General features: G+C 44.3%; 1 protein-coding gene across 1 annotated transcript; it reads right to left on the bottom strand.

Annotated features, from left to right (window-relative positions):
* Positions 1-16750: 16750 nt before the first annotated feature.
* Positions 16751-19102, bottom strand: LOC109750577 (putative disease resistance RPP13-like protein 1). Its single transcript, XM_045233835.2, has one exon. The coding sequence runs from the start codon at positions 19087-19089 to the stop codon at positions 16834-16836; it is 2256 nt and encodes a 751-aa protein (XP_045089770.1). The 5' UTR covers positions 19090-19102; the 3' UTR covers positions 16751-16833.
* Positions 19103-26945: the final 7843 nt, after the last annotated feature.

Here is a 26945-nt window from a genome sequence, read left to right as displayed (position 1 = left end):
GACCTGTGCCTACTATCTACTAAGTGTGTGCTAGGGAAAGAAAGCAAGCTGAGCAGTTCTCACTCTGTCCGGTGACCAAGAAAGCTTAAAGAATACCGTAAAGTGATCACTGAAACCTCATACCGATTCGCCACGTGAAAGCGGGGTTAAGGTAAGGCAGGAAAGACTGGCGCCGAAAGATATATATGTTTTGAAGAGAGAGATCCGCAGGCAAAAATCTTGAAGGAAGGACTGACTGAAGGAAGGAACAGACCGTAGCAAAAGCCGAAGAAGATGCGAATCAGGAAAAGGGAGACGAGTTCCAGTTGTTAGAAAGACCAGTGCCCGGAAAAGCAAGTCGGAAGGGGATCCGGATGTTCAGTGCTTAAAGAAAAAAGATAGGTGTTGCTCTGTTGTTTGCTTTGAGGTTTCCCCTAGTTGTGGAGACCGAGAAGAAAACCAGTAGGAAGGCGATCCGAAGTCTAGTGTTAAAAGAGATAGTTGCCCGCCTCTTGATGGAGAATTGAAAACATCCCAACGTATCTTTCACTAATTAAGTAGTAGTGAGGCGTCGGTACGTCAGCTGGAGAAGAATGCTTGCTTTTCGTATCACTGGTGTAGTGATTGACACGGTCTTCGCATATTGAACAATCTAAGAGTGGAAACACCTTAATCGCTTCTCCAAGCTTATCTATATATATTTCTCGATGGAAGCAGAAGGAAAGGCTTAAAGAAGGTGACAAGAAGAGAAACTTATTAGTTCTTCGTAGCCAACTTATCATTCCAATGAGAGGTCGAAGTACGATAGAAGTTATTGATACCGATTTAGGCGAGCAGCATAGCCTGGCAGAGCCAGAGGAAGAAGTCCGTCTTGTTAGCGAGTTAGCGAGTAGTTTCCTTTAGACGATTTCCGCGAGCATACTAGCTTTTCACGAACGCAGAGGAGAAAGAAAACCAACAACCAATAGGGTGAGGCAACTAACTACCAATCCTTTTATTGAATAGCCGTGGCGTGGGTAAACATAAAGAAGCCACAGAAGAAATCAAGCCAAAGGCTTCTCACTTTCTAAAGTAGTAAAAAGTGGATCCCCGCTTCGAGGCGCTTGGCGTAGATCTTTGAAAATCGTCAATCGGGTGAGCCAGCTATTATTGAGGGAGGCCAGGTCTACATACGTAATATCAAGTTGCTCTAGTTGCGTGTCTTTCGTACGGAAAGATGGGTGTTTTTATCCAAGCAAGGGAATAGAATAGGTAACAACCCCCCTCACATCAAGCCTGTACGCTAGCTACCAACATATACTATGGAGTCCATGGCTACCTCCGCGGATGGAAGACCGTAGATTTTTCACTTTCGCTGAAGAGTTGAACTCTGACTGAAAGGACTTGACACATTGCCAAGGCGATTTTATTAGCCAGCTGTGGGATAGAGATCTGCGGTAAACGAGCGATAGCCTCTAAAGAGTGCCGAAATAGGATTGGTTCCTTTTTCTAAAGATCCGAGACTGGTGAACGTATTGCATAATTTAAAGAAGCCCATTTCATTAGAGGGAGGGAGCCCTTCCTACCTTTCTTTATTTAAGTGCTAGTGTCAAATGAGACAGTTGCCCGCCTTGGAGGGGTTGTAGCGAAAGCTCCGAAGTCCACTTCTTTACCAACTTGAATTCATAAGGAGACCGAACTCTATTCATGCTCAAGTGAACCACGGGTGATGATATTCCGCTGTTCTGAAATCAAATAGGAAACGGATGGCGCTTGAGTTTTTTACCTCGGCATGAGAAACTATTCCTCCTCCTTTTGCTTACAATCACCTCACTTCCCTTATAAGAAGATAATAGTGCTTGTATCCTGGGTCATGAGGTTCCCCTCTTCAGTCTGATAAGAAGAAGTCAAGGTCTCGGTTCCGTATTAAGTAAAGATAAGGAACCCGCCCAGAGGATTTCTTCGGTTTCGGTAGGGAAGCCACCGGTTCGTATCACGCTATGGTTGAGGGACCTTCTCGGTTCAAAGCTAACAAATAGGTCTCATGTTGGCACTCAATCGCTAAGAGCAGCCAACAACTTAACTTGCAGGCTTTAAAACCTGCTCATACGGTAATGGCGAGGGGTTTTGCGGATCCCTTTCTCTATGAGTTTCGGTTGATAATGACTTAAGGTGAGCAACGAACCTCCAATCACTTTTTCAGGAATACACAGAGAGAACCATCCGGCTGCACTCAACTGCAAACTAAAGGAACTCCTAACAAGCAGGGGAATTTCTCCTTTGTTACTGGTCGGGACGACCTAAATCCTGTGGTCAGTTCGGACAGGGGCATTACAAACGAGCTATGCTCTATGATTTCGCTTTGTTTACACGGGTGAGTGACCTACACCTTCCAATCTATGGTTTCACCCGCGAGGTAGAACTTTCTCTAAAGCTTCTTCGCTCCGTAATACACTTGCGCCTTCCTTTATAACCATGCACTCCCACTACTTCTTTAGGACATGGCTGACTTGCTTATCACAAGTCGTCTCCCGAAAAGGCAAATATCGAGACTGAGATGCTGCTTGGAGTCTTCATTCTCTAGGGCAGAGCTCACTACCACTCATTATCGGAGGGAGACGTAATAATACTGAGCTATTCTTCGATTTCCTTGCTTGCGAGATCAAAAACTGGGTATCGAACAAAGAAATCTGCTCACGGTACCTCTTACCTCAAAACTTCTATTGGATCTGGGATCAGAAGAATTCCAATTTGAATGTGCTCATATCCAACTACCCGAAGGGACGATATCAGGAAAAGCAAAAGGTGCATGGGCGGTTTCAAGTTGTTTTGGTTGCGCAGCTTTCGATCACTGTGTCAGCCGAGCTCTAACGCTTCTATAAAGTGAGAAATCATGGTACCTTCACGTCTACCTTTCCCAAGGGCTAGTTCAATTCCAGAGAAATGCAGGCAATCGTACTGGACTCCCGCCGCCTGCTAGGCTCACTATACCAAGTTAAGTTCCTCCAAAGTATTATCATCATCGGTATCAGCAGAGTCACAAGATAAGGGATAAAGATAGTAGCCCATAGCTCCTTTATCAATTTCCTTCTGAAACTTATCAGGGTCTAACAATGTTGGAGAAGTAGTATTGCTGCTGTCAGAAAGAATAATGGTTTCTTGCCCATTGTGACAAATACTCATTGTTCTGGCCTTCCAATCTAAATTGATTGGACTGTGACGATATAGCCAATCATAACCCAGTATAACATCATTGCTTTCCAATTTCAGTAGCTTGAAGGTGTCTTGAAATGTGTGCCCTTTAATAAGTAGTATCTGCAGTGTAAGCTCCAGTAGTTAATTGACCTCCTCCAGCCACTTTGATAGTAAACAAATGTTTCTGACTCTCATATCAGTGAAGCCCACACCACCATAATCTTTAGGGGTGCATAGGTGTTCCCATCTGACCATGTGAAATTTCTTCTTCTTACTCCCAGTAGAAGTGATTTCTTATTGTATCAACTTTTTTCTGTATTTTGACAGGCAAAGTGTAGCAACCCAGAAGGTACATAGGGACATTTGATAAACATGCATTGATCAATATATCTCTTCCTCCATAAGAGAAATGTTTGCATTGCCAAGAGTCCAACTTCTTTTCTACCTTTTAATGAAAAAAAATCATTAGAAGAGATCTTGTCTTTGCTGATTGGTAATCCCAGATATTATATTTTATTAGAAATTTGCCTATCTCACAGTTATATCAGCTACCCTCTGCTCCTCCTCTACACTCAACCCTACTGTGAAAATATCACTCTTCAAGTAATTGACTTTCATGCCAGACATTTCCTCTAAACAGTAGAGAAGGAATTAGAATCCAGTAATAGACTCCATGTCATTATGCAAAAAAAGCAAAGTATCAGAAGCATATTGCAAATGACTAATCCCCCCTGGTATCAGATGTGGTACCAAACCTCTAATCACACCTGCTTCCTTAGCTCTATCCAGAATTGCAGATAGTGCATCACCTACTAGGTGAAAAAGCAAAGGAGAAAGAGGATCTCCTTGCCTCAAACCTCTGAAAGTAGAGAAATATTCTCGCCAATCTCCATTCATATTCACACACACTTTGCCTCCTTCCACTGCTTGTCTAATCCAATCTATCCACCTGTCAGGGAAGTTTTTCCTATGCATTACCTCTGCCAAGAAAGGCCACTGAACTCTATCATAAGCTTTTTCAAAGTCCAACTGAAGCAAAATTCCTTCAGAGTGAGAGGTTTTCAACTCATGCAAAACTTCATGAAGAATTACACATCCATCCAAAATGTACCTCCCAGGAATAAATCCAGTCTGAAGAGAGCTGATTACTTGTTGAGCTAGAGGAGTAAATCTAAGTGTCAGAGCTTTGGTAATAGCTTTAAACATAACATTTAGAACACATATGGGTCTATACTGTAGGATACTATTAGCATCCTTAATCTTTGGCAGTAGAGAAATGACACCATAGTTTAGTCTGGACAAGTTCAACCTGCCATGATACAGCTCCTGAAGCATTTATATTAGTATATCTCTCAACTGGGGCCAAAAAGCTCTAAAAAGCTAACAGAGAAGCCATCTGGACCTGGAGCAGTATTTGGTTTCATGCTTTTCACCACCTTGTCTATCTCTTCACTCATGAAGTTAATACAAGTGAGGACTGATTTCTGTCATTCATATAATTCAGAAGAGGAAGGCCGGTTGAGTGCTTTCCGCGTAAGACTATTGAGTTTCCAGCTGATTTCCCATATTTTCCAGGGTAGGATTTGTCCACTTGATTGAATTCATGTCATTGAAGCAATGAACTTGCTAGCCGGCGTGCCAAAAAGGTTGCTGACTTTGGGTACAAAGAGTAGTGGCGAGAAAAGGGCTTGCGCCTCAGCATTCCTCTATTCCTTTCTTCTTCTCCTCTTCTTTTTCTTCTTTTTTCCACTTCTTATTTATTTCTCCTCTTCTTCCTCTCCTCTTCTTCTCCTTTCTTCCTCTTCTTATTTTCATTTAGCCTATCCTTCCTTTTCTTCTTCTTCCTTCTTAATATCACTTAGCAACTTTTGCAACGATAGGGGGGTGGGGGCCAGGGTGCTCCACATACATACATACATACAAAAAACATCTGAAAACGGCATATAAGAGCAGCCTGACGGCGTCGGAGGCGGCGGCGACAGCGAGGTGGACCAGCCTGACGGCGTCGGAGGCGGCGACGACGGCGAGGTGGAGCAGCCTGACGGCTCGGCGGTGACGGCGGCGAGGCAGAGCAGCGGGCGTCGGACGGAGAAGAAAGTGCTGGATTTTGGAGAAACTGCTAAGTGCTAGCTGGTTATATATGAAGAGCATTGGTCCCGGTTCGTGGCACCAACCGGGACCAATGCACCCCTTTAGTCCCGGTTGGTGCCACCAACTGGCACCAAAGGTCTCTTTTCAGCAGCCCAAAGGGCGGGAAGCAGAGGCCTTTGGTCCCGGTTGGTGGCACCAAACGGGACTAAAGGGGTGCATTGGTCCTGGTTGGTGCCAATGCACCCCTTTAGTCCCGGTTGGTGGCACCAACCGGGACCAAAGGCCTTGCACTGCGGCGTGGTGGTGGGAGTTTAGTCCCACCTTGCTAGTTGAGAGCGTTCGGCGCCTGTTTATAAGCGTCGTTGCCTCTTCTCTCTCGAACTCCTCTGAATTGCAGGCCTATGGGCCAAATCTAACACTGCTATGCCTGTGGGCCTACTGGGCCTTCTGCGGGCCTGAATCCTGGCCCATGGATGGGTTTCTATTCGTATTCAGGCCGTGGTGGCCCAGTAGATGGCATTTTTTATTTTCCCAATTTTTGTTTTCTTTTTTGCTTTATTTATTTTGTTTTGTTTCTACTTACAACAAAATACTTATTTATTTTATTTTATTTTGTTTCTAATTACTTATTTATTTTATTTTATGATAATTCTTTTTGCTATTAAAGTTTCTAACAAAAAAAGTTCTTTATGAAAATTATTTTTGCTTTTATTGATTTTGAACATAAAATACTTTGATAATTTTAGTTGCGTCAATTTTATATAATTTTAGTTTCAATAATACTAGAGGTCGCTTATAATGTTTTGAACAGAAAATACTTTGATAATTTTAGTTTCATAAATTTTATTTATGCTATTAAAATTTATTTTATTTTGTTTCTACTTATATATTTTATTAAAGTTTATTTTATTTTTTTTCTAATTACTTATTTATTATTTTGTGATAATTCTTTTTGCTATTAAATTTTCTAACAAAAAAAGTTCTTTATGAAAATTCTTTTTGCTTTTAATGATTTTGAACAGAAAATACTTTGATAATTTTAGTTGCATCAATTTTATATAATTTTAGTTTCAATAATACTAGAGGTTGCTTATAATGTGTTGAACAGAAAATACTTTGATAATTTTAGTTTCATAAATTTTATTTATGTTATTAAAGTTTATTTTATTTTATTTTATTTTGTTTCTACTTATATATTTTATTAAAGTTTGTATTAATTTGTTTCTAATTACTTATTTATTTTATTTTATGATAATTCTTTTTGCTATTAAAGTTTGTAACAAAAAAGTTCTTTATGAAAAAGCTATAAGACCCTGAAATTGAAAAACACTACAAATGAACTCTGAAAAGGTTGAAAGTTGGCATGGTATCATCATTTCATCCACATAGCATGTGCAAGAAAGTAGAGAGGGTTACGGCAAAAACTGGATGTACTTCGTGTACAAAACGGACAATCTCTTTCGAAGTATCAGGGTTTCATACGGAAACTCGTCTGTTACAAAGGGATTTCATTTTTTGAACTTATTTGAACTCCATAGTTTTTCTGTGTTCAAAATGCACCACTCAAAGCCACATCATCAATTTTCAACTCTTTCTGACTTCATTTGTTATTTTTCCGGCATTAACTGATTATTTTGAGCTATAAGACCCTGAAATTGAAATGCACTACAAATGAACTCTGAAAAGGTTGAAAGTTGGCATTGTATCATCATTTCACCCACATAGCATATGCAAGAAAGTAGAGAGGGTTACAGCCAAAACTGGATGCACTTCGTGTACAAAACGGACAATCTCTTTCGAAGTATCAGGGTTCCATACGGAAACTCGTCTGTTACAAAGGGATTTCATTTTTTTGAACTTATTTGAACCCCATAGTTTTTCTGTGTTCAAAATGCACCATTCAAAGCCACATCATCAATTTTCAACCCTTTCTGACTTCATTTGTTATTTTTCATGCATTTAGTGATTATTTTGAGCTATAAGACCCTGAAACTAAAAAACACTACAAATGAACTCTGAAAAGGTTGAAATTTGGCATGGTATCATCATTTCACCCACATAGCATGTGCAAGAAAGTAGAGAGGGTTACGGCAAAAACTAGATGCACTTCGTATACAAAACGGACAATCTCTTTCGAAGTATCAGGGTTTCATACGGAAACTCGTCTGTTGAAAAGCAGTACACATGAACATGGATAGATAAGTGAGCAAATTAATAGTAGTTCATCATCACATTAAAACCAAAGTACGTACATAGTTCAAATTGAACAACTTATAGCTCTCCAGAGCATCTAGTTAAACCATACATTGAAACTTTGTAAAACCTTTCAATGCAACAACAAATGCGATCATAATCACAACTAAGGTAACAATTGATCCAACGGTATAATGATACCAAGCTTCGGAATGAATGGCATATTTTCTAATCTTTCTAATCTTCAACCGCATTGCATGCATCTTGATCTTGTGATCATCGACGACATCCGCAACATGTAACTCCAATATCATCTTCTCCTCCTCAATTTTTTTTATTTTTTCCTTCAACTAATTGTTTTCTTCTTCAACTAAATTTAACATCTCGACAATAGGGTCGGTTGGAATTTCCGGTTCAACCACCTCCTAGATAAATAAAATCTATGTCATGTTGGTCGGCATAATTGTCATAAACAATAAATGAACCAAATAGTTATAAAAAGATAATATATACCACATCTGAATCATATACAGGACAAGGGCCGACGGGGGCGGATACCAGAACCATCGCACTATATAATAACAAGGAATAATAAAAGTAAGAAAATTAGACAAGTATCTATTTGAAGTAAGAATTTTTTTCTTTCAGAAAGAAGATAAGAACAAGAGGCTCACCACATTGGTGCCGGCGACGAGATCGGTGCGGGCGATCGACGGCGGTGAAGACGGGGATGGGACGTGACGGACCGCTAAACCTAGAAAAATCTCGGGGAAAATGGAGGTCGGAGGTCGAGTTTCGAGAGAAGAAAGATTAACTAGTGTGGCTCAGACATTTCATCGAATATCGAGTTTCGAGAGGAGAAAGATTAACTAGTGTGGCTCGGACATTTCATCGAACACCTCATGTGCATAGGAGGTGAGCTAGAGCACCCAAATGACATCCCCTCACCGGCCAGCAAAAAACAGAGCACTGTGGAGTGCTCTGCTCGCCAGCGATGGGCTATATATAGGCAACTCATTTGTCCCGGTTCGTGGCTGGAACCGGGACCAATGGTTGTGGGCCAGGAGCGAGGCCCATTGGTCCCGATTCGTGCCAAGAACCGGGACAAATGGGCCCAGACGAACCGGGACCAATGCCCACAAGGCCCCGACCGGCCCCGTGGGCTCACGAACCGGGACAAATGCCTCCATTGCTCCTGGTTCGTGGCAGAACCGGAACTAATGGGCTGGCCAAGCCTCAACCAAAGCCCCTTTTTCTACTAGTGGAAATTTTCACGCATTAGGAGAGTAAGAATGGGCCGAGACGACTATTGGATCGCTGTAAGAGATTTGCATCTAATGGTTAACTCCCGTAGAGACGGAAGACTCCACATTTGTAGTTGGATGGATGTGACAGAACCACAATGTAAGCGAAAGTAGGTGAGAGAGCAGCAGTCAATTTTGTAAAAGAGAACAGAATCCCGCAGACTAAGCTTCTTAAGGGACGGTGAAACCAATCTTTGTAGGCGGATGTTTGGACAATATATAGCGCACGTCAAGGAAATGAAAATCCCCTAACTTTTTGGTAGGTACTGAAGTTAACATATAGCAAGAAATAATTTGTATTCTCTTAATGGCTGGGACATAATCTGGATGCAGAAAATGTTCAAGGCTTGATATATTTCCGCAACCACAAATGGTTAGGTACGTCTGTCAGGGACATGAAAGTACCAACTGTGTGTATCTCATTTAAGTTTATACTCGGTTGGATCATGGAAAATGACAGGCTCTTGAGTCCAACACAGCCTTCAAAAGTAAGTGATTTCAAGCTTGGCAAGTTTTGTGGCTGAAACCACCTTGGGAGCGAGACGCCGGCATAATTCTTGAGGAACAAATACTTGAGACTGATAGGAGGTTGGAGAACTTCAAGCGCTACTATCACATTGTGCTGGATGGTTTGAGACCTCTGTGAATGCAAAACAAACACTAGTCTCCCTCTAAAATGGAAAGAAAAATAAAAAAAATAAATACACGAGACTAGTCTGAATCCTTTTGCAAACCAAATTGTTTTCCTTACTTCTGATTTCTGGAACCCCATCACTGTCTTAAAAAATGATGTCTGAGGTATATATTGAATGTATTAGTGAACAAAATAAAAAGCACACTGCCTTAGCTAGCTCTGCTGCACACTGCAATCCTTATTAGCGAAACTAATCCTAATTTAACTGTGCACCCTTCTGCCAGCAATCACGCCTAAGAAAAGGAATTTTGTTAATACCCCCAACCAAAAAACAGGCAAGTGCACAAAGTTGAGACATTTAAGTGGACACTGCAATTTTGTACACCCTCCGTCCCAAAATAAGTGTCTCAACTTTGTACTAACTTTAGGATTAGGAGAAAGCGAAAGCCAAAGAAGAAAGAGAGGTGAGCAGGGAAGTGCACAAGCAGAAACCACACAGTTAAAAACAAAACAAAAATACAGAAGGGGAAAGACCATGGACAGGCAAATGCAGATGCAATGCTCAAGCAAGACAGGTGAACATATTCCAGGGGTAAATTAAGATGAATCAAAACGGATACACAAATGCATACATATATATGCAACATGCCTTCGAGACGCACGGCAACAAATATGATTCATAAGGGGATGTAGGTGTCATCAACAAGTACCTCATAATACATGATTATTTCTGTAAAACGTAGGTTTTGGGGGAACTGGCTCAACCCTCAAAGGGGTGGCCTATCAATAAGGTATGGTTTACACAGTAGGGCTAGAATACGAAGTCTAACACCCTCCCTCAATCTCAACTCACTCCTGAAGTATCTAGGAGGTTGAGATTGCGCCTACAGACCTCAAACATGGGAGAAGGTAGAGGCTTGGTGAAGATGTCTGCAAGTTGATCTTTTGAAGAGATAAACCTGACTTGTAGTAGCTTCTGTGCAACACGTTCCCTCACAAAATGATAGTCAATCTCAATGTGTTTAGTCCGTGCATGGAACACTGGGTTTGATGACAGAAACGTAGCACCGATGTTGTCACACCAAAGGACCGAAGGATGTGGCTGAGCAACTCCTAGATCTCGAAGTAGGGACTCAATCCATATAAGTTCGGCAGTCGCATTGGCAACCGACTTGTATTCAGCTTCTGTGCTGCTGCGGGAAACAGTGGCTTGCTTGCGTGCACTCCAGGCGATCAGATTAGGACCCAAGAATACAACATCTCCCCCCGTGGATCGCCTGTCATCTGGACACCCAGCCCAATGAGCATCAGAGAATGCAGAAAGAACTCCGGAGGAACTGGGGCGCAGGTGAAGACCAAAGGAGACAGTGAGACGCACATAACGCAGTATGCGCTTCACAGCAGACCAGTGTACATCAGTAGGAGCATGAAGGTACTGGCACACCCTGTTAACCACAAAGGAGAGATCAGGACGCGTGATCGTCAGATACTGCAGGCCACCAACAATACTCCTATACTCAGTAGCATCCTCAGGAGAGAGAAGAGCACCATCAATAGCAGAAAGGGTGTCAGTGGAGGACATGGGCGTAGGCGATGGCTTGCCCTTGAGCATACCAGCACGGCGCAAGAGATCAAGAGAGTACTTCTTCTGGGTGAGAGCCAAACTGCCACGAGACTGATGAGCGACCTCAATACCCAGGAAGAAATGAAGCTGTCCCAAATCCTTAACTGCAAAATCACGACCAAGTGCAGTCACAAGAGCATCAGCAGCCGGTGGAGAGGAGCTCACCAGAACAATATCATCCACATACACAAGGAGGTACATGGTCACACTCGGTCGCTGAAACAAGAACAGTGAAGTATCAGTCGTCGAAGGAATGAACCCATGAGTGCATAAAGCTGAAGCCAGGCGAGCATGCCAGGCACGGGGAGCCTGCTTCAGTCCATATATGGCCTTCTTCAGATGACAGAGATGATGAGGCTGAGTGTGATCAACAAATCTAGGTGGTTGCCGCATGTAAACCTCTTCTTCAAGCAATCCATGAAGAAAAGCGTTCTGCACATCAAGCTGGTGGAGAGACCATCCGCGAGAAACTGCCAGAGACAGAAGAAGTCGAATAGTGGTAGGCTTGACAACTGGGCTGAATGTATCCTCATAATCCAGGCCCTGGCGCTGTTTTAAGCCCTTAGCCACGAGGCGCACTTTGTAGCGCTCAATGGAACCATCTGCATGTTTCTTCACCTTGAATACCCACTTCGAATCAATGATGTTGATGCGAGACGGAGGGAGAACAAGTGTCCAGGCCTTATTCTTCATAAGAGCATGATATTCTTGTTCCATAGCAGCCCTCCAGTGTGGAATACTCATAGCGGCTTGATAACTGCGAGGTTCGGCGGTTGGATCATCCATAGCATGAGCAAGGCAAGCAGCAAGATAGGTGACCGTGCCATCGGTGCGCTCCTTGGGACGAACAATGCCACTGCGGCTGCGAGTGTGTGGACGCCGCGGAGGAGCAAACACTGGGGCCGGCGGGATGTCCAGAGCAGGTGAGGCCGGTCCAGGGGACTCCGGCGAAGAGGGACCGGGTGACGGCGGGTCGGGCGACGGCGACAGCAGACCAGGCGACAACAGGCCAGGCGACATAGGCCCCGGCGGCGTGTGAGCCGCTGCAGACCCGGGCGAAGTAGGCACCAGGGACGCCCGCGCGGATGGCGAGGGCGACGATGGAGGGGAATCCGGGCGAGGAGGCGGCGATGAAGACTGCTCAGAGAAGGCCGTCGCAGGCGCTGGCCCGGTCGCAGTAGCCAGCATGGGCTCCGGCCCAGGCGCTATTGGAGACGGGGCGCCCGGTGCGTGGTCGAGGGCGGGAGGCGGTGCATGCACCGGCCGATCGACGTGCACCACAGGCGACGTAGCGGGTCCGTCAGGGAGGAGTTCCAGGCGAGCTCCACGTCCAATTCCTGCACCATGATTAGGTAACAACACAGGCGAATATGCAACATCTTCAAATTGGCCAGGCATAAGAGGAGATGAATGCAGAGATGGTGCTGTGGTGGATGACTGAGGCATGGCAGAATAAGGGAAGACAGTCTCATCAAAAACAACATCCTGGGATATGTAGACTCGATTGGTTGGGACATGGAGACACTTGTAGCCTTTATGGAGAGAACTATACCCTAAGAACACACACTTTTTGGAGCGAAACTCAAGTTTGCGATCATTGTAAGGACGAAGATGAGGCCAGCAGGCACACCCGAACACCTTAAAAAAGGTATAGTCAGGAGTTTCACCTAAGAGAAGCTCAATAGGAGTTTTCATATTAAGAACACACGTAGGTAATCTGTTAATGAGAAAACACGCGGTAGCAAAAGCATCACTCCAAAAACGAAAGGGTACAGAAGCATGAGCAAGAAGTGTGAGGCCGGTCTCAACTATATGACGATGTTTGCGCTCAACAGCGCCATTCTGCTGATGTGTATGCGGGCTTGATAAACGATGAGAGATCCCAAGCTTATTAAAGAAAGTGTTGAGGTTGCGATATTCGCCCCCCCCCCCCCCAATCTGACTGAACATGAATAATTTTATGTTTGAGTAGACGTTCAACATGCAATTGAAACTATATGAATATATCAAACACATCAGATTTGCGCTTAAGGAGATAAAGCCACGTGAAGCGACTATAGGCATCAACAAAACTGACATAATAGTTGTGACCACTAACAGATGTTTGTGCCGGACCTCACACATCAGAAAACACAATTTCAAGAGTGTTCTTTACTTCTCTAGTAGATGAAACAAAAGGTAGCTGATGACTCTTGCCTTGTTGACAGGCATCACACACGGACATCTCTTTATTACTAGACACTAATGGCAGCTCGTGACGGTGGATTATGTGGCGAACAATAGGTGTGGTGGGGTGACCAAAGCGAGAGTGCCACTGGGAAGGCGACACACGAACACCGCTGAAGACGCACGGGGCGAATGGATCCTCCAAACGGTACAAGCCTTGGCTCAACCGGCCACTAAGCAGAACATCCCGGGTTGCTCGATCCTTAACAAAAAGATTAAAAGGGTGAAATTCACATAGGACATGATTATCAAGGGTGAGCTTAGGGACAGATAAAAGATTACGAGTCACCGAGGGTACCCGTAAAACATTACGAAGATGGAGCTGCCTAGAGGGATGACTAGTTAAAAGAGATGCTTGGCCAATATGAGAGATAGGCATACCTACACCATTGCCGGTGTGAACCTGATCGTGCCCGTAGTAGGGCCGGTATGTGGAGAGTTTGTTGAGCTCGATCGTCATGTGATCTGTGGCGCCGGTGTCCATGTACCAAGCTGGATCAACAAGGTAGGATGGTGTGTATCCCTGCTCGACGCGCGGGTCCTTGCCCTTGGCGGCGATGTGGGCAGACGGGGCGGCAGCGATGTGGGCAGCCGGGGCGGCGGCGGGAGGCCCGAAGTCTGCCATGGCAAACTGGCGCTCGTTGCCCTTGCCATCGTTACCGATGCCAAGGAAGCTCCTCTGAAAGCGGCGATGACACTTGGAGGCGACATGGCGTTCACGACCACAGAGCTGGCACACCACCCTAGTGTTAGGGCCTCTACCCAGGGTCGATGCAGGGGGCGGGGCTGCCTTGCCAGGTGATGGGGCAGGGGGGCGCTTGCCGCGAGAGGCCCAGAAGGTCGCCGGCTGGGCCGTGATGGTGGCGGAGGAGTGACGAGCCTCGACGCGTTGCTCGGTGAAGAGGAGGCGTGAGTAGAGCTCGTGAGGAGGCATCACTGGCTTGGCGTTGTGAACGGCCTCGGCGAGATTGTCGTAGTCGGCGTCGAGGCCTTTGATGACGAAGCCGGCGAACTCCTCGTCGCTAAGCGGCCGACCATTAGAGGTGAGCGTGTCCGCCAGCACCTTCATCTTGTTGAAGTAGGTCGTGGCGGAAGTGTCCAGCTTCTTGATGTCGGCGAGCTCGCTGCGAAGGGCCATGGAGTGGGAGGTAGAGACCTGGGCAATGGCGTGCTCCAGGGTCGTCCAAGCGTCCATGGAGGTGGCAGCGAAGAGACAAAGGCCAGCGACCCCGTCGCCGAGGGAACCCTGGATGGCAGAGAGGATCGCCTGGTCCTGCTGCACCCACATACGGTGTTCCGGGTTGATGGCCGGGCCGTGGACGGTAGGGATGACCTGCGGAGGACACGGTAGCGAACCATCAACAAACCCTAGGAGAGACCGGCTGCGTAGCAGCGGTAGGACCTTGGCGCGCCAGAACAAGTAGTTGTCCGGCGTGAGTCGGATGGCGATCAAGTTGTCGAAGTGAAACGGCCCGGTTAGCGGCGGGGCCGCAACAGGATCCACGGCCGCGACCGATGCCGCGGGTGGCGCCGCGGACAGGGGCGGGATCGCGGCCGCAGGCAGGGTCGCGAGCGTGGCCGCGGGTGGAACCGCGGGCGGAACCTCCCCCGAGGCCGCCGGGAGGACGGCAAGTGATGAGGAAGAGGCCGCGGGTGGCGCCGCGGGCAGGATCGTCGTCGTGGCGGCGGAGGTTGCAGGCGACGGCGGCAGGATTGGAGCTGAGAACATGGAGCCCACAGCGGTGGTGCCGAAGAACTGGGGCACTGACGGAGCCAGGGGGCGAGGTGGGAGGTTGAGGAGGGCGGCAAGCGACGCGGGGATGGACCCGGAGCTGGCGGCGCCCGAAGCGGAACGGTCATGGCGTCGGCGGCGGCGGTGGCGGCCCTAGGGTTTAGGGTTTTTGGCGTGGCAGCGGCGGCGGCGACAGCGGGTGGGGTGGAGGACCTAGGTTAGACTCGATACCATGTAAAATGTAGGTTTTGGGGGAACTGGCTCAACCCTCAAAGGGGTGGCCTATCTCTCTCTCTCTCACACACACACACACACACACACACACACACACACACACACACATATATATATATATATATATATATATATATATATATATATATATATATATATAGGGATTGACTATTCGTCACGCTGGGTGAGGAATAGTTATTCTTCACCCCCCCTATATTTTACCACCAGTGCACTGTAATTTTACGTTCCGTAAGTTTTATCTTATTTCTGACGTAAAAAGAGACCGTAAGAAAATATATCATCGCCGTAAAAAAATATTTTATGTTATGTAAAATTAGAAACGTAAAAACATAGTGTAAAATATACACAAACTTCAAATTTTCTTGTCTTATGACCTATAATTTTATTTTCTTATACCAAATTTTACGTAGTGAATCAATAGGAACGTAACTATTTGAATTTCAAGGACAGGAAACAAGTGTTGGCACAATACCTTTGGCAGAATCTAAAGGATCTGCTCCGCTTCCTTTAACTTTGGACACCCACATATAGACACCTTCTTTATTTTTGCAAGTGCCTCGGCTCCACCAATTGAAACTAGGTTTGGACAATTCTCAATCACCAATTCCTCAAGTGATGCGAGATTACTGCACTAAATGTTGCCTGGAATGGATGTTATGCCCTGGCATCCAGCAATGTCCAATGAGATGAGGGATGTGAGGTTCTCTAGGCAGCTGGGAATGTATGGAGAGATATCCCCACACCACTTTAAACTCAGACTTTGGAGATTTGATGGCAACACCAGTCCCATTTGCCAGTTGAGGGTTGGGCAATCATGAACCAGCAGATGTTTCAGAGAATTTAAACTCACAAGCCTTTCAACTGGCAGGGACAGTAACTCAGGACAACTTCCTATGTGAATTTTCTCAATAGCAGGTAGATATTCTTGTGTTAGGAGATTGTCAAGGGTTGACAATTTATAGAACAGAAAGAAATACTTAGGACATTAAGGGACGACAATGCTGTAATGCTTCCTCCAATAGATGTAAGTGACGAACACCTAATGGTTAGCTCCCGAAGAGATGGAAGACTCCACATTTGTAGTTGGATGGATGTGCCAGAAGAACAATGTAAGCGAAAGTCGGTGAGGGAGCAGCAGTCAATTTTGTAAAAGAGAACAGAATCCCGCAGACTAAGATTCTTAAGGGACGGTGAAACCAATCTTTGTAGGCGGATGTTTGGACAATAGCGCACATCCAGTTCTTCAAGGAAATGAAAATCCCCAAACTTTTTGGTAGGTACTGAAGTTAACATATAGCAAGAAATAATTCTTATTCTCTTAATGGCTGGGAAATAATCTGGATGCAGAAAATGTTCAAGCTTGTTATATTTCCGCAGCCACAAATGGTTAGGTCTGTCAGGGACCTGAAAGTGCCAACTGTGTGTATCTCATTTAATTTTATACTCGGTGTGATCATGGAAAATGACTGGCTCTTAAGTCCAACACTGTGTTTAAAAGTAAGTGAGTTCAAGCTTGGCAAATTTTGTGGCTGAAACCAGCTTGGAAACGAGACACCGGCATAATTCTTGAGAAACAAAGACTTGAGACTGATAGGAGGTTGGAGAACTTCAAGCGCTGCTATCACATTGTGCTGGATGGTTTGAGACCCCGGCCCTGTGAATGCATATTCAGCGTCAACTTGTCAATATATTTCTTATTCTTCAGTTCTGCTTCTCTTGCATGATCCTTACTTAGCATGTCAACATTACATATCTCCAAGTGTCCACGAAATTGGTTCAAATTCTTTATTAACCTGATTCCTGCTTGTCCCTGCCCATTGGCTGAATCAAGAGTCATGCGACCCCCAGCATAATACGACAATCCATAGGATTCGAGTTTCTGTAAACTGATCAACTTACCAAACTCACTTGGAAACCATTCTAGCTTGCATTTCTTGGCATATAAAATCTGCAGATTATACAGCCAACAGAAAGTTGAAGGAATCCTCTTCAAAGGACACGCTCGGGAGATTTCAAGGTACCGAAGATGCTTCCAGTTGCCAATATTGTCTGGTAACTCATTTGTGGAGGCACACGAAATCACACGCATACACAGAAGTTTAGTACACCATTGGTCCATTACAAAGCCAATCTTTTTCCCTAAATTCTTCTTGCAAATAATGGTACGCAGCTTTGTGTACTTGCATATTCTCAACAAGTTAGAATAGTTAAAGTCACTGCTAGGGAGTACGTGCAGATGACGAACATTCTGCGGAACTTTATCAAAGTCACTCTTATTTCTTAAGATGAAGCAGTCATGCTCTGAAACCATTTGTGCCATGTCATGCAGCAAGTCATGTATAACATATCTGCCACCAACTTTTTGAAAGAAGGACCGTGCTACAAGATCTTCAAAATACTGACAGCCAATACCTTGAATTGGAATACCACCCTGATGTTCCACGAAGCCTTCTGCTACCCAAATCTCAGCTAAGAATGCCTTCTCAAATTTGTAATCTTTCGGATACACTGCACAGAATGAGAAGCATTGCTTCAAATAGAATGGTAAATACATGTAGCTCAACCGAAGGGCAGGCAAAATGTTCGTCTCCTCTTGTCTCAACTCCCACAGTTCACTCTCAAGTATAAAATTCCAATGTGATGCTTGAAGGTCCATGCTTAACATGCGTCCCAGAGTTTTGGCGGCCAAAGGAGAACCCTTCAATTTAGGAAGTATTCTTCTACCAATATGTTCTAACTCAGGGTCATTGCTAGAACTCTCAGATCCAAACGCGCACAATTTAAAGAAATTCCAAAAGACAACATCATTTAGACCTGCTAATATAATGGGCTCAATTGTGCGCACCCCCATGGCAACCTTTGGACACCTAGTGCTGACCAGCATCGCACTTCCCTCTTGGACACTTCGGAAAGGTGCACAAAACCTCTTCCAACACTGCCCATTTTCCTTCAAAGCATCATCCCACATGTCATCAAGGACTATCAGTAACCTTTTATTGTTCACATGGTTATAGAGAGCATTCTGAAGAGAATCCAAATTATCAGTCCTTGTCTCCTTACCAGTACAGGATTGTATGACCTCTTTAGTTAACCTCTTCACATCAAAGTCATCCGAGACACAAATCCAAATTATAAGGTCAAAGTGAGACTTCACTCGTTTGTTGATGCATATATGTTGGGCCAAAGTAGTCTTTCCAACACCACCAATTCCAACTATTGGCAAAACAGGAAGGCTTGATGGTGGGCTTGTTGATGCATTGATTGAAATAGTTGCTCTCTTGCGTTTTGAAATTTTATTAGGTACATTGAGAAACCCCAGTATCTGCTCCAGCTCCTTGTCACGACCAAATATTTTTGTTTCATTTGGCAAAGAGGTGGTCTCTGGCCTGACTAATTTGTCAAAGCGGTGTGTAACTCCACGAAGCCCAATATTATCAAGCTGAACCGAAAGATGATTCAACCTAATCTGCACACCATTCAATTTGTTGAAGCTGCCTGGGACAACCGTATCAAAGAATTCAGTGAAAGGAGATTGACTTGTATCACCCTCTACTTGCACCTTCTCCTCGTACCATGTGAACTCGTCAAGAAGGTCCTCGGCCTCAGACAGTGCATCCTTGAGATTTGGGAGGAGTTTGGCCACACCGTGTTCGTGGCTCCTCCACTCTGCTTTATTAATGAGGTCGTGCATTGCGGGAAGAGTATCCTTGAGAAGTTGCAGGCTACTCTCCAACTGCAATACACAATCCTGGAGACTTTGCTCCTCTGAGCCAGTCCATCTGGAGTGAAGAGATGAAATGGCAGATTTGGCCCACTGCCACGAAGTGACACATTCATTGAATCCACTGATGACCCCAATGGCAGCCGAAAAGCTCATGCTGATTGGAGTCTTGATATCTATTTTCGCCGTGCAAGCAAACAGTGGACACAATTAGCATTATGGGAGGAGTAATTTTTGAAGTCGTGAGTATACAACAAGTTGACTATAGTAATTATATTCTGCAGATACTTTTCCGCCAAAAATTCGCATAAAACGTCAGAAGAAACATCATGAAGTTGAAAGTAAAGTTATAAATTTGGATATTGCTTTTGCAATTACGGACAAGGATACTTTACGTTGAATAGATATCATGCACGGTTTACTCAATATATATGTCAAGAAATCTGTACTGCGATGTTCATGTGAGATTTATTCACGTACAGAACTGAACTGAGAAAATGAGCTTTGGGAGGAAACTATCTTCTCTTCTCTAGTTTTTTCCCTCTTTTTGTGAATTTGTTTATGCGATTCCAGAAGCAGTAGATGAAAAACTATCTTCTCTGTCTACATCACATCTTCATAATAGTGTTCTGCTTGTTCCTCTCTTCTCTAGTTCTGCCCCACATCAACCTCGTCCCCGGGTTGAGAAAAGGTTTGTTGTGAGGTAATTTTTTTTATTTTTTTAGAAAAGGAGGTTATCCCCCGGCCAAGTAAAATTGTTGTGAGGTAAAATAGATGGCCGGATTCTACTTGTAACAACACATAGAGAAAAAAAGGTGTATGCTGAACGCAGGATAAGAAATCAAAGCCATAGAAGAAAGCAAGGTATGTTCAAGGGGGGCCGTGCTCACCTGGATCGATCAGTGCTGGTTGCTGTCGACGAGCGCTCTCTATCAAATGCCGAGTCGCAGCAGGAGGAGGACAAAGAGGAGGGGGAGAGAAATGTTGGATGGGACTGAGGGTGGGGAGCCAGCGGCGCCTTTACTGAGTGAGTCTATGGCAGGCATCTCCACTTCCTTTAGGAAGTTTCCTTTCCACTGTGAGAGGTTCTTTCTGCATTTCATACGTGGTGAGAGGCCCTTTCTCACTTTTTTCCTAGAATACGCAGGAGAGCTTCATGTATTATATTAAGAAGGAAAAGTTTAGACATCCAGCATGTTAACAACCGAAAAAAGTGAAAAAGGAAAGAGCCTAAACTAAATAAAAGCACAAAAGCAGGGCACACGCACAAAGCAACATAAGCTAAGGGATCTGATACCTGTAATTCTTTTCTCCTGCCCATGACCTATATATATATATATATATATATATATATATATATATATATATATATATATATATATTGCCAAGGATGGACTGAAGACTGATATTGCAAACTTGGAAGTAAGTCTGAACTCTGAAGCATGCCGCGAACTGAACCGTTAATTTCCCACTACATTTGTCCATCCATCTTTTGTAAAAAGGAAACAAAGAGTCCCTGTTAGTTCGTTGCAGTTTGAGACTCAACAAGGAACTGTAAAGAGATCCAACTGTTTTCAGTACTCCCTCCGTTCACTTTTGTAAGTCGTTTCAGACAACTCAAAATAGGCTGTTTTGCATATTGTCTGAAATGTCTTCAAGGTCTTATAAAAGTGAACAGAGGGAGTAGTTACTGTTAAATACCTGAGTATGACTATACATCTTGAAGATGTGGAGCAAATGTGGTGCTCTGCTGGCGGAAAACAGAGGATGCTACCCAAAAGACGGTTCCCCGGTTGACCATACGAAAAGAAAAAACAAACGATTGTTGCAGTTTGAAACAATCAAAAGGAAAAAAGGAGTAGTCCGAATCCTGCTTCAAACCAACTAGTTTTTACCTTACTTCTGAAACCTCAAACATCAGCTCTGAAGTCCTCTTAACAAAAATGTGCACTAACAGGCTTCAGCTCTCAAGTCACACCGAGCACCACCACCAACATCTGTAGCACAAGCACATTCTCTGTTAGTGAGCATAAAGTTAAGTCCAATCAAACTGTTTCTTTCCTTCAAAAAAACACTTAAACTCACTATAAAATGGGCACCATTGTTTGTTGTGTTGCGATTAGAAATGCGAAAAGAAGAACAAGGTGCAAACCAAACTGTTTACTTAATTCTGAAGCTTGTTACTGCATCTGTACTGTAGTAACGCACATAACAAAACGCCGATTTAGCTTCAACCTTCCAAGCTAAACCAGCCAAGATACGAACGACGCCGGCGGTGGCCAGCTCCGGTGCCGCCCGAGACCCTAGACCTCCTCCACCCTGCCATCCTTGAGTCTGAACACCCCGGGGCCGACGGCACGCTGGTCGTCATAGTAGAGTTCGTCCTCAGATGTACTGATCAAGCCTGATATTGCAGCCATGGAAGTACTTCTGAAGCACGCCATGAACTGAACCGTTAATTTCCCACTACATAAGCAGCGACCAAAATTTGGGATCGATCGATCTTTTGTAAAATGGAAAAAAGCCCCAGTTAGTGTGTTGCAGTTTGAGATTCAACAATGGAACTCCAAGAAGATCCAACTGTTCTCTTCAGTTACTGATGATAACCGGGTATGTAAATACATCTTGAGAGATGTTCGGTAGTGCTCTGCTGGTGGAAAAACAGAGGATGGTACTACTCCTGCCTGTAGCAATGCAAATAGGAAGCCAAACAAACCGACGTCGACCATTTGAAAAATTAAGAACATCTTGACAGATGGTTGCAGTTTGAAACACTCACAAATTGTTTTCAGTACTCCTGAACCCCATGGCCGCATGCATCATTCCGATGCAGAGGCCGGGGGATAACCTCCTTTTCGAAAAAATAAAAGTACTCCTGAATCCCAGACACTTCAGAAAAAGTGCGGTGAGCCAGACACTTCAGAAAAAGTGCATCAACATGAGCAGCAGCACATCTACTTAAATAATAAAGAACATTTCCTTAGATAAGCTCTGCTCATTGTCCAAACTAATCCTAATTTACTCTCAAATGTATAACCCTGCATCTCAAAGTGCAGCTTCCCTGCCAGCCACTATCAGAACCAAAAACGGCATTTAGTTTAACTCTGTGGCAGTAAAAATGTGGCACCTGCAGCCTGCTTCAGCAAACTAGCTACTAGAAATCCTAATTTATTATGCTACCTGCTCCTTGTTGCATATCTTAAATTATATTTTGTTTCCCAAAGTTGTTTCTTTACTAGTTACTTTTTTTTCAAAAAGGGGGAGCTCCCCGGCCTCTGCATCAGAACGATGCATACGGCCAACTTAATTAATAAGCAAATAGGTTCAACACAAGTCTTGATGTCTCAAACAAAAGAACACAAAATGCAGTAATAACCAAAAAAATGGGCGAAAATGATTACTGACATCTAATGTTTGGCTCTGAACTTAAATCTGTTAGTTAACCTCACAAGGCAATAATTACTTACTAATATTGCTTGCCATCATCATAGCAAAAAAATAAGTCTGAGCCCTGCACACTGATTAAACTGTTCGCTCATAAAACTTAAAAGCATCCTAAAAGGGCCACCTTTTTTTGCGGTTCAGGGATCTGAGAGGCAAAAAGAAGAAGCTGAAATCAAACTGTTTCCTGAAAAAGAAGAAACTGAAAATCAAGCCGAACTGTTTCCTTAATTCACAAGGCTGTGTGCTGTAGTAATGCACATAATAATAAAGCACTTCACCCACACAAGCTATGAAACCAGTCACCATATCTATATATCATGGAATGGCAGGCGTGAACCACGTCGGCGGTGGCCAGTTACGGTACCGCCCAAGGCCCTCGACCTTCTTTCGGCTGAACATCCAGAAGCCACTGTAGTAGTGGTTGCGAGCATCCTGATCATCCCCAGTGTAGTAAACGCAGCCGGCCCTGAGCTCCGGGTGCTTGTTGACACGCAGAGGGAACCGTTCCCCCCGACAAACAACGATGCTTGGTCGATGTCGTCTGTCACCTTCCACTCCCCCCTGCCGGCGTCGAGGATCTGCACCTTGAAGGATGGCAATGTCTGCAGACCCGTGCCCTCCTTGACCACGACCATCAGCCGCCCGCCCGGGGCGGCCACGAGGTACTTGCGATGGTCCAAGTCGACCGGCAGTAGCAGCCTCGGTGCAACCACCGTGCTTGCGAACATGCCGGGAGTGTCGGTGTGGCGCTCCTCCCACGCTTGTACTTGGCCGGAGTATGTGATCGAGTAGAACCTGCCCTCGTGGTGGACAGCGTCCTCGACATCGTTGCGCCTGTGCCGCAGCCTCCAGGTGCCGGCCTCCGCCGTGGCGACGGGCTCAACACCGTCGGGCGGGAGAGCGAGCCTCCACGCACCGCTCCCCGCCATGGCGAAGGCCGCAACGCCGTGGCCTGGCCCCGTGGACCTGGCACCCGCAGGGTTTGGGTACGGGTTGAGCCACCCCATACCTTACCCATCCCCTCTAAGCTTACCCATCACCCTTACCGATACCTGTCAATGGGTATACTTTTTTTCCATACCCGTTATCCGACAGGGTAGATGGATACATGTGGGTAAAATTACCCATGTTTGCAAAGCTCGCTTTGAACAACTCATTGTCATAAAAACAATATAAATTATAATCTATAAACAACAATAGACTATAACAACAACACACATTTTTTTAAAACAACACATCATAAACAACAATATATTTAATAAACAACATCACTTTCTCATAAACAACAGATCAAAACATCAGCATATTGTCATGTATTTTGAGTTCACAAATTCATGACAAAGTGAAGAGATAATTTCGAGTTCATATGAATTTTATATGGGTACATGGGTATGGGTTATATGATCCCATACCCGTACCCACTCTACCCGATGGATTTAACATTTTCCTATTTATATACCCATGGATATATTTTTTGTCCCATACCCTTACCCTAATAGAGTTTTTACCTGCAGGATACGTGGGTAATGAGTACCCAGTGCCATCCCTACCGTGGTTAGCATGGCGATGGCCGCGGAGTCGGAGAGGACGACCTTGCGATAGAGAAATTGTCGCATCTCCTCGGCTCTCAATGTTATGGTTTCGTAGGGGTACGGCGACGGCCCCCTAAGGAACCACATCTTGGGGAAGGTGAAGTAGCTGCGCCCACGGTGGCATCCAGGCAGGGGATGGTGTCGACGGCCGGGAGTGTGCGCCGCTCGCCAGTGACCGGGTTGACGAGGCACAGCCAGCCCGGTCGTCGGCGGTGACGAGCCACCCGTAGCAAGAGGCCCGACCTTCGCATACGCTTGGGACGTGGTGGGTGTCTATACAGGCACATCCAATGCTTTGTACAAGGTCTTCACCAACGAGCTTGAAGCTCTGATGGCTTTCCAGGTTTAAGAACTAGATTTTGAATATTTTCGTTGACACTTTCATGTGAGCTTACCATTTTTTTGGTACTAGGTTAATTGGCGGCCGTATGATGCACGAGAGTGGGGGTTTGAGCTGAACGTGATGTGCAAGCGTGACCGATTCTCTACCGATGCATCCTGCCCATGATTTGTGTCTATGCCGTCGAGTACCACTTGCCACAGCGCGTTGCAGCACATTTTGGTAGGGCGCAACGTACACCACCAGGCGGTCTCATCGATACCGGTGGCTCCGCACTACTAGGGAAAAGCCTAGCAGCAGCGCGGGTTTTAGGCCTATCAGTAGCGCGGGGAGATGCGCTACTGATAAGGCGCTACAGCTAACGTATAGCAGTAGCGTGCCTCCGCCCACGCTACTGCTAAATCGACTTAGTAGTAGCGACTTTCCGAAGGAGCGCTACTGGTAATTAGTAGTAGCGCTTCTCCCTGCCCGCGCTGCTACTATTATTTCGTATTTTATTTCTTTTTTATTTCCTGTTGTATTCGTACACCTTTACACAAGTTTTCATACAACAGGAATTTAGAAATTGTTTTTACATCATAATGAGTTATTACATCACGGGGTGAAAGAACCGTGGACTAGTTTCAAGTGGATGGACATCCACTTGAAACTAATCCGCGGTTCTTTCACCCAATGATATAATAAATATCATCATCATCATCATCATATCATTAACAACTTATCATCATAATACATCATTGTCATATAACACCTCCTCAAGATCATCATTTTCATCAATGAGACATCACATAGCAAATTGGTCACTAGTCGTAATCACAAGTACTCATCATCATCAACTCTAACACATTGTATCACATAATAAACATATTGTACCTCATAGGACCTACTACATTCTCTTAGGACCTACTATATTCTCTAAGGTAAAATAGCAAAAAACAAGATAGCCCCTGACTCTCCATTATGGAGAATGGAGATTATCCTGTCTCCAATTCTTGCCTTTCGCTTAATGTTACTTCCAAGAACCTCCTTGCGAATGTCCAAATATTTTTTCCATTCTTTGATTAGCATGTGTTCACCGGTTTTAAAAATCCGATATGCACAGGTGAGCTCCTTAGATTCACCTGGCTGTATGTTCATAACTGCAAGGCGACCGTTCTGATACATCAGATGAGGCACACAATCCATCGGGATTTCCTGTTGAAAAACATAGTAATAACTTCGTAGTTAGCAATGATGTAGTAGTTTTAGAAGTATGCAAAAGATGCATGGATGTCGTAATAGTAAAGAATCTTACCAGGGTATCTCCATAGAAGTTACAGTGGTTCAACACGTGCACTAGTGGCACGTATTCACCATAACTTGAAGGAGTTCGATAATAGGTATTGTAATTCTCAAGAAAAGTACAATAAGCAATCAGATGACTTTTCTCCTTATAAGTTAATTCGGAGCCATCAGTGTAGTGGGTTTTGTCTACCATCTTCTGCACATTCTTTGAAGATTCAAAATAAGCTGTCAATGGAAATAAGCTGTCAACTATTTTGAAATAAACAATATAAATTAGTTAATAACTATGTTTGAGAAACTCACATTGCGGTAGAATCGGAAGCGTATCAACAAGGACCCAAATGTCCATATTGTCTTGCTCGATGTCAGGATTACCAAGATCCATGGTGACAATCATACCCTCATAAAAACCATACATTTTGCAAAGTGCTTCCCAATTTTGGCAACCAAAATGGGTTACGCTCTGAGAATTGTACAGATTTACTTCAAAATCGATATCATGATGGGTTCTTAGGTGTATTTTCTTTGTTTCAAAATTTTCATGGTCTTCAAAACCCATCCTCTCCAAGACATAGCGTCTTGCATGGCATGGGATAAGCTAGTCGAATTGTAAAAGATGAAAATTAGACGTTAAAATAGTTGAAGTCATGCTTAATTACGAAGAAAACACTTGTCGTTGTTGCCTACCGTTTCTACATTGAAGGTCTCGTCGAGCTTAATGCTGAAGCGCCGATCTTCATCCAGCTCAACGAACCTGTCGCACATACCTCGATCGTCGTGGCACCAGCTGCACACCCCCGGGAGACTGTCGTCGTCCGAGTTTGACATTTCCTACGTTCATAATTCAAAGATTAAACTTGTACATATTCTAGCACAAGTCATGCCAGAATTCACGGAAAAATCCGGCATGACCTTTGCTAAAAAAGGACATATCGAGCGCCTGAAATTTGCCGGAACGGAAATTAATCAACACTCCGGCAAAACATAGGCCACTGGAGGTGTAACCAAAACATGAAATAATTGCTTAAACTAAAAAATAACAACAAATATGACATGTTCAATTAGTTCTATTAATTCAACTAGTTCTTACTAAATATAAACTTACTATAAATAGAAAAAAACTAGTTCTTTCTAAAAATAAAGTAGTTCAACTAGTTATTAATTTACTTACTAAACTAGTTCAACTAAAACTAAACTAGTTCTATTAATTCAACTCGCTCTTACTAAATATAAACTTACTATAAATAGAAAGAAACTAGTACATCTACTACTGCTAATTATACAACTAGTTTACCATCACTACTACTAATTAATATCTACTACTACTAAAAATCATTATCTATGAACCCTAA

This window comes from Aegilops tauschii, chromosome 2 (genome assembly GCF_002575655.3).
Source record: "Aegilops tauschii subsp. strangulata cultivar AL8/78 chromosome 2, Aet v6.0, whole genome shotgun sequence".
In the NCBI taxonomy this organism is placed as follows: Eukaryota; Viridiplantae; Streptophyta; class Magnoliopsida; order Poales; family Poaceae; genus Aegilops; species Aegilops tauschii.
Note: the sequence above shows the minus strand (reverse complement) of the source record. Positions and strands in the feature narration are given on the sequence as shown.

Coding starts and splice junctions, on each gene's coding strand:
- LOC109750577 (XM_045233835.2), bottom strand. CDS start 19,089: ATGAGCTTTTCGGCTGCCATTGGGGTCATCAGTGGATTCAATGAATGT.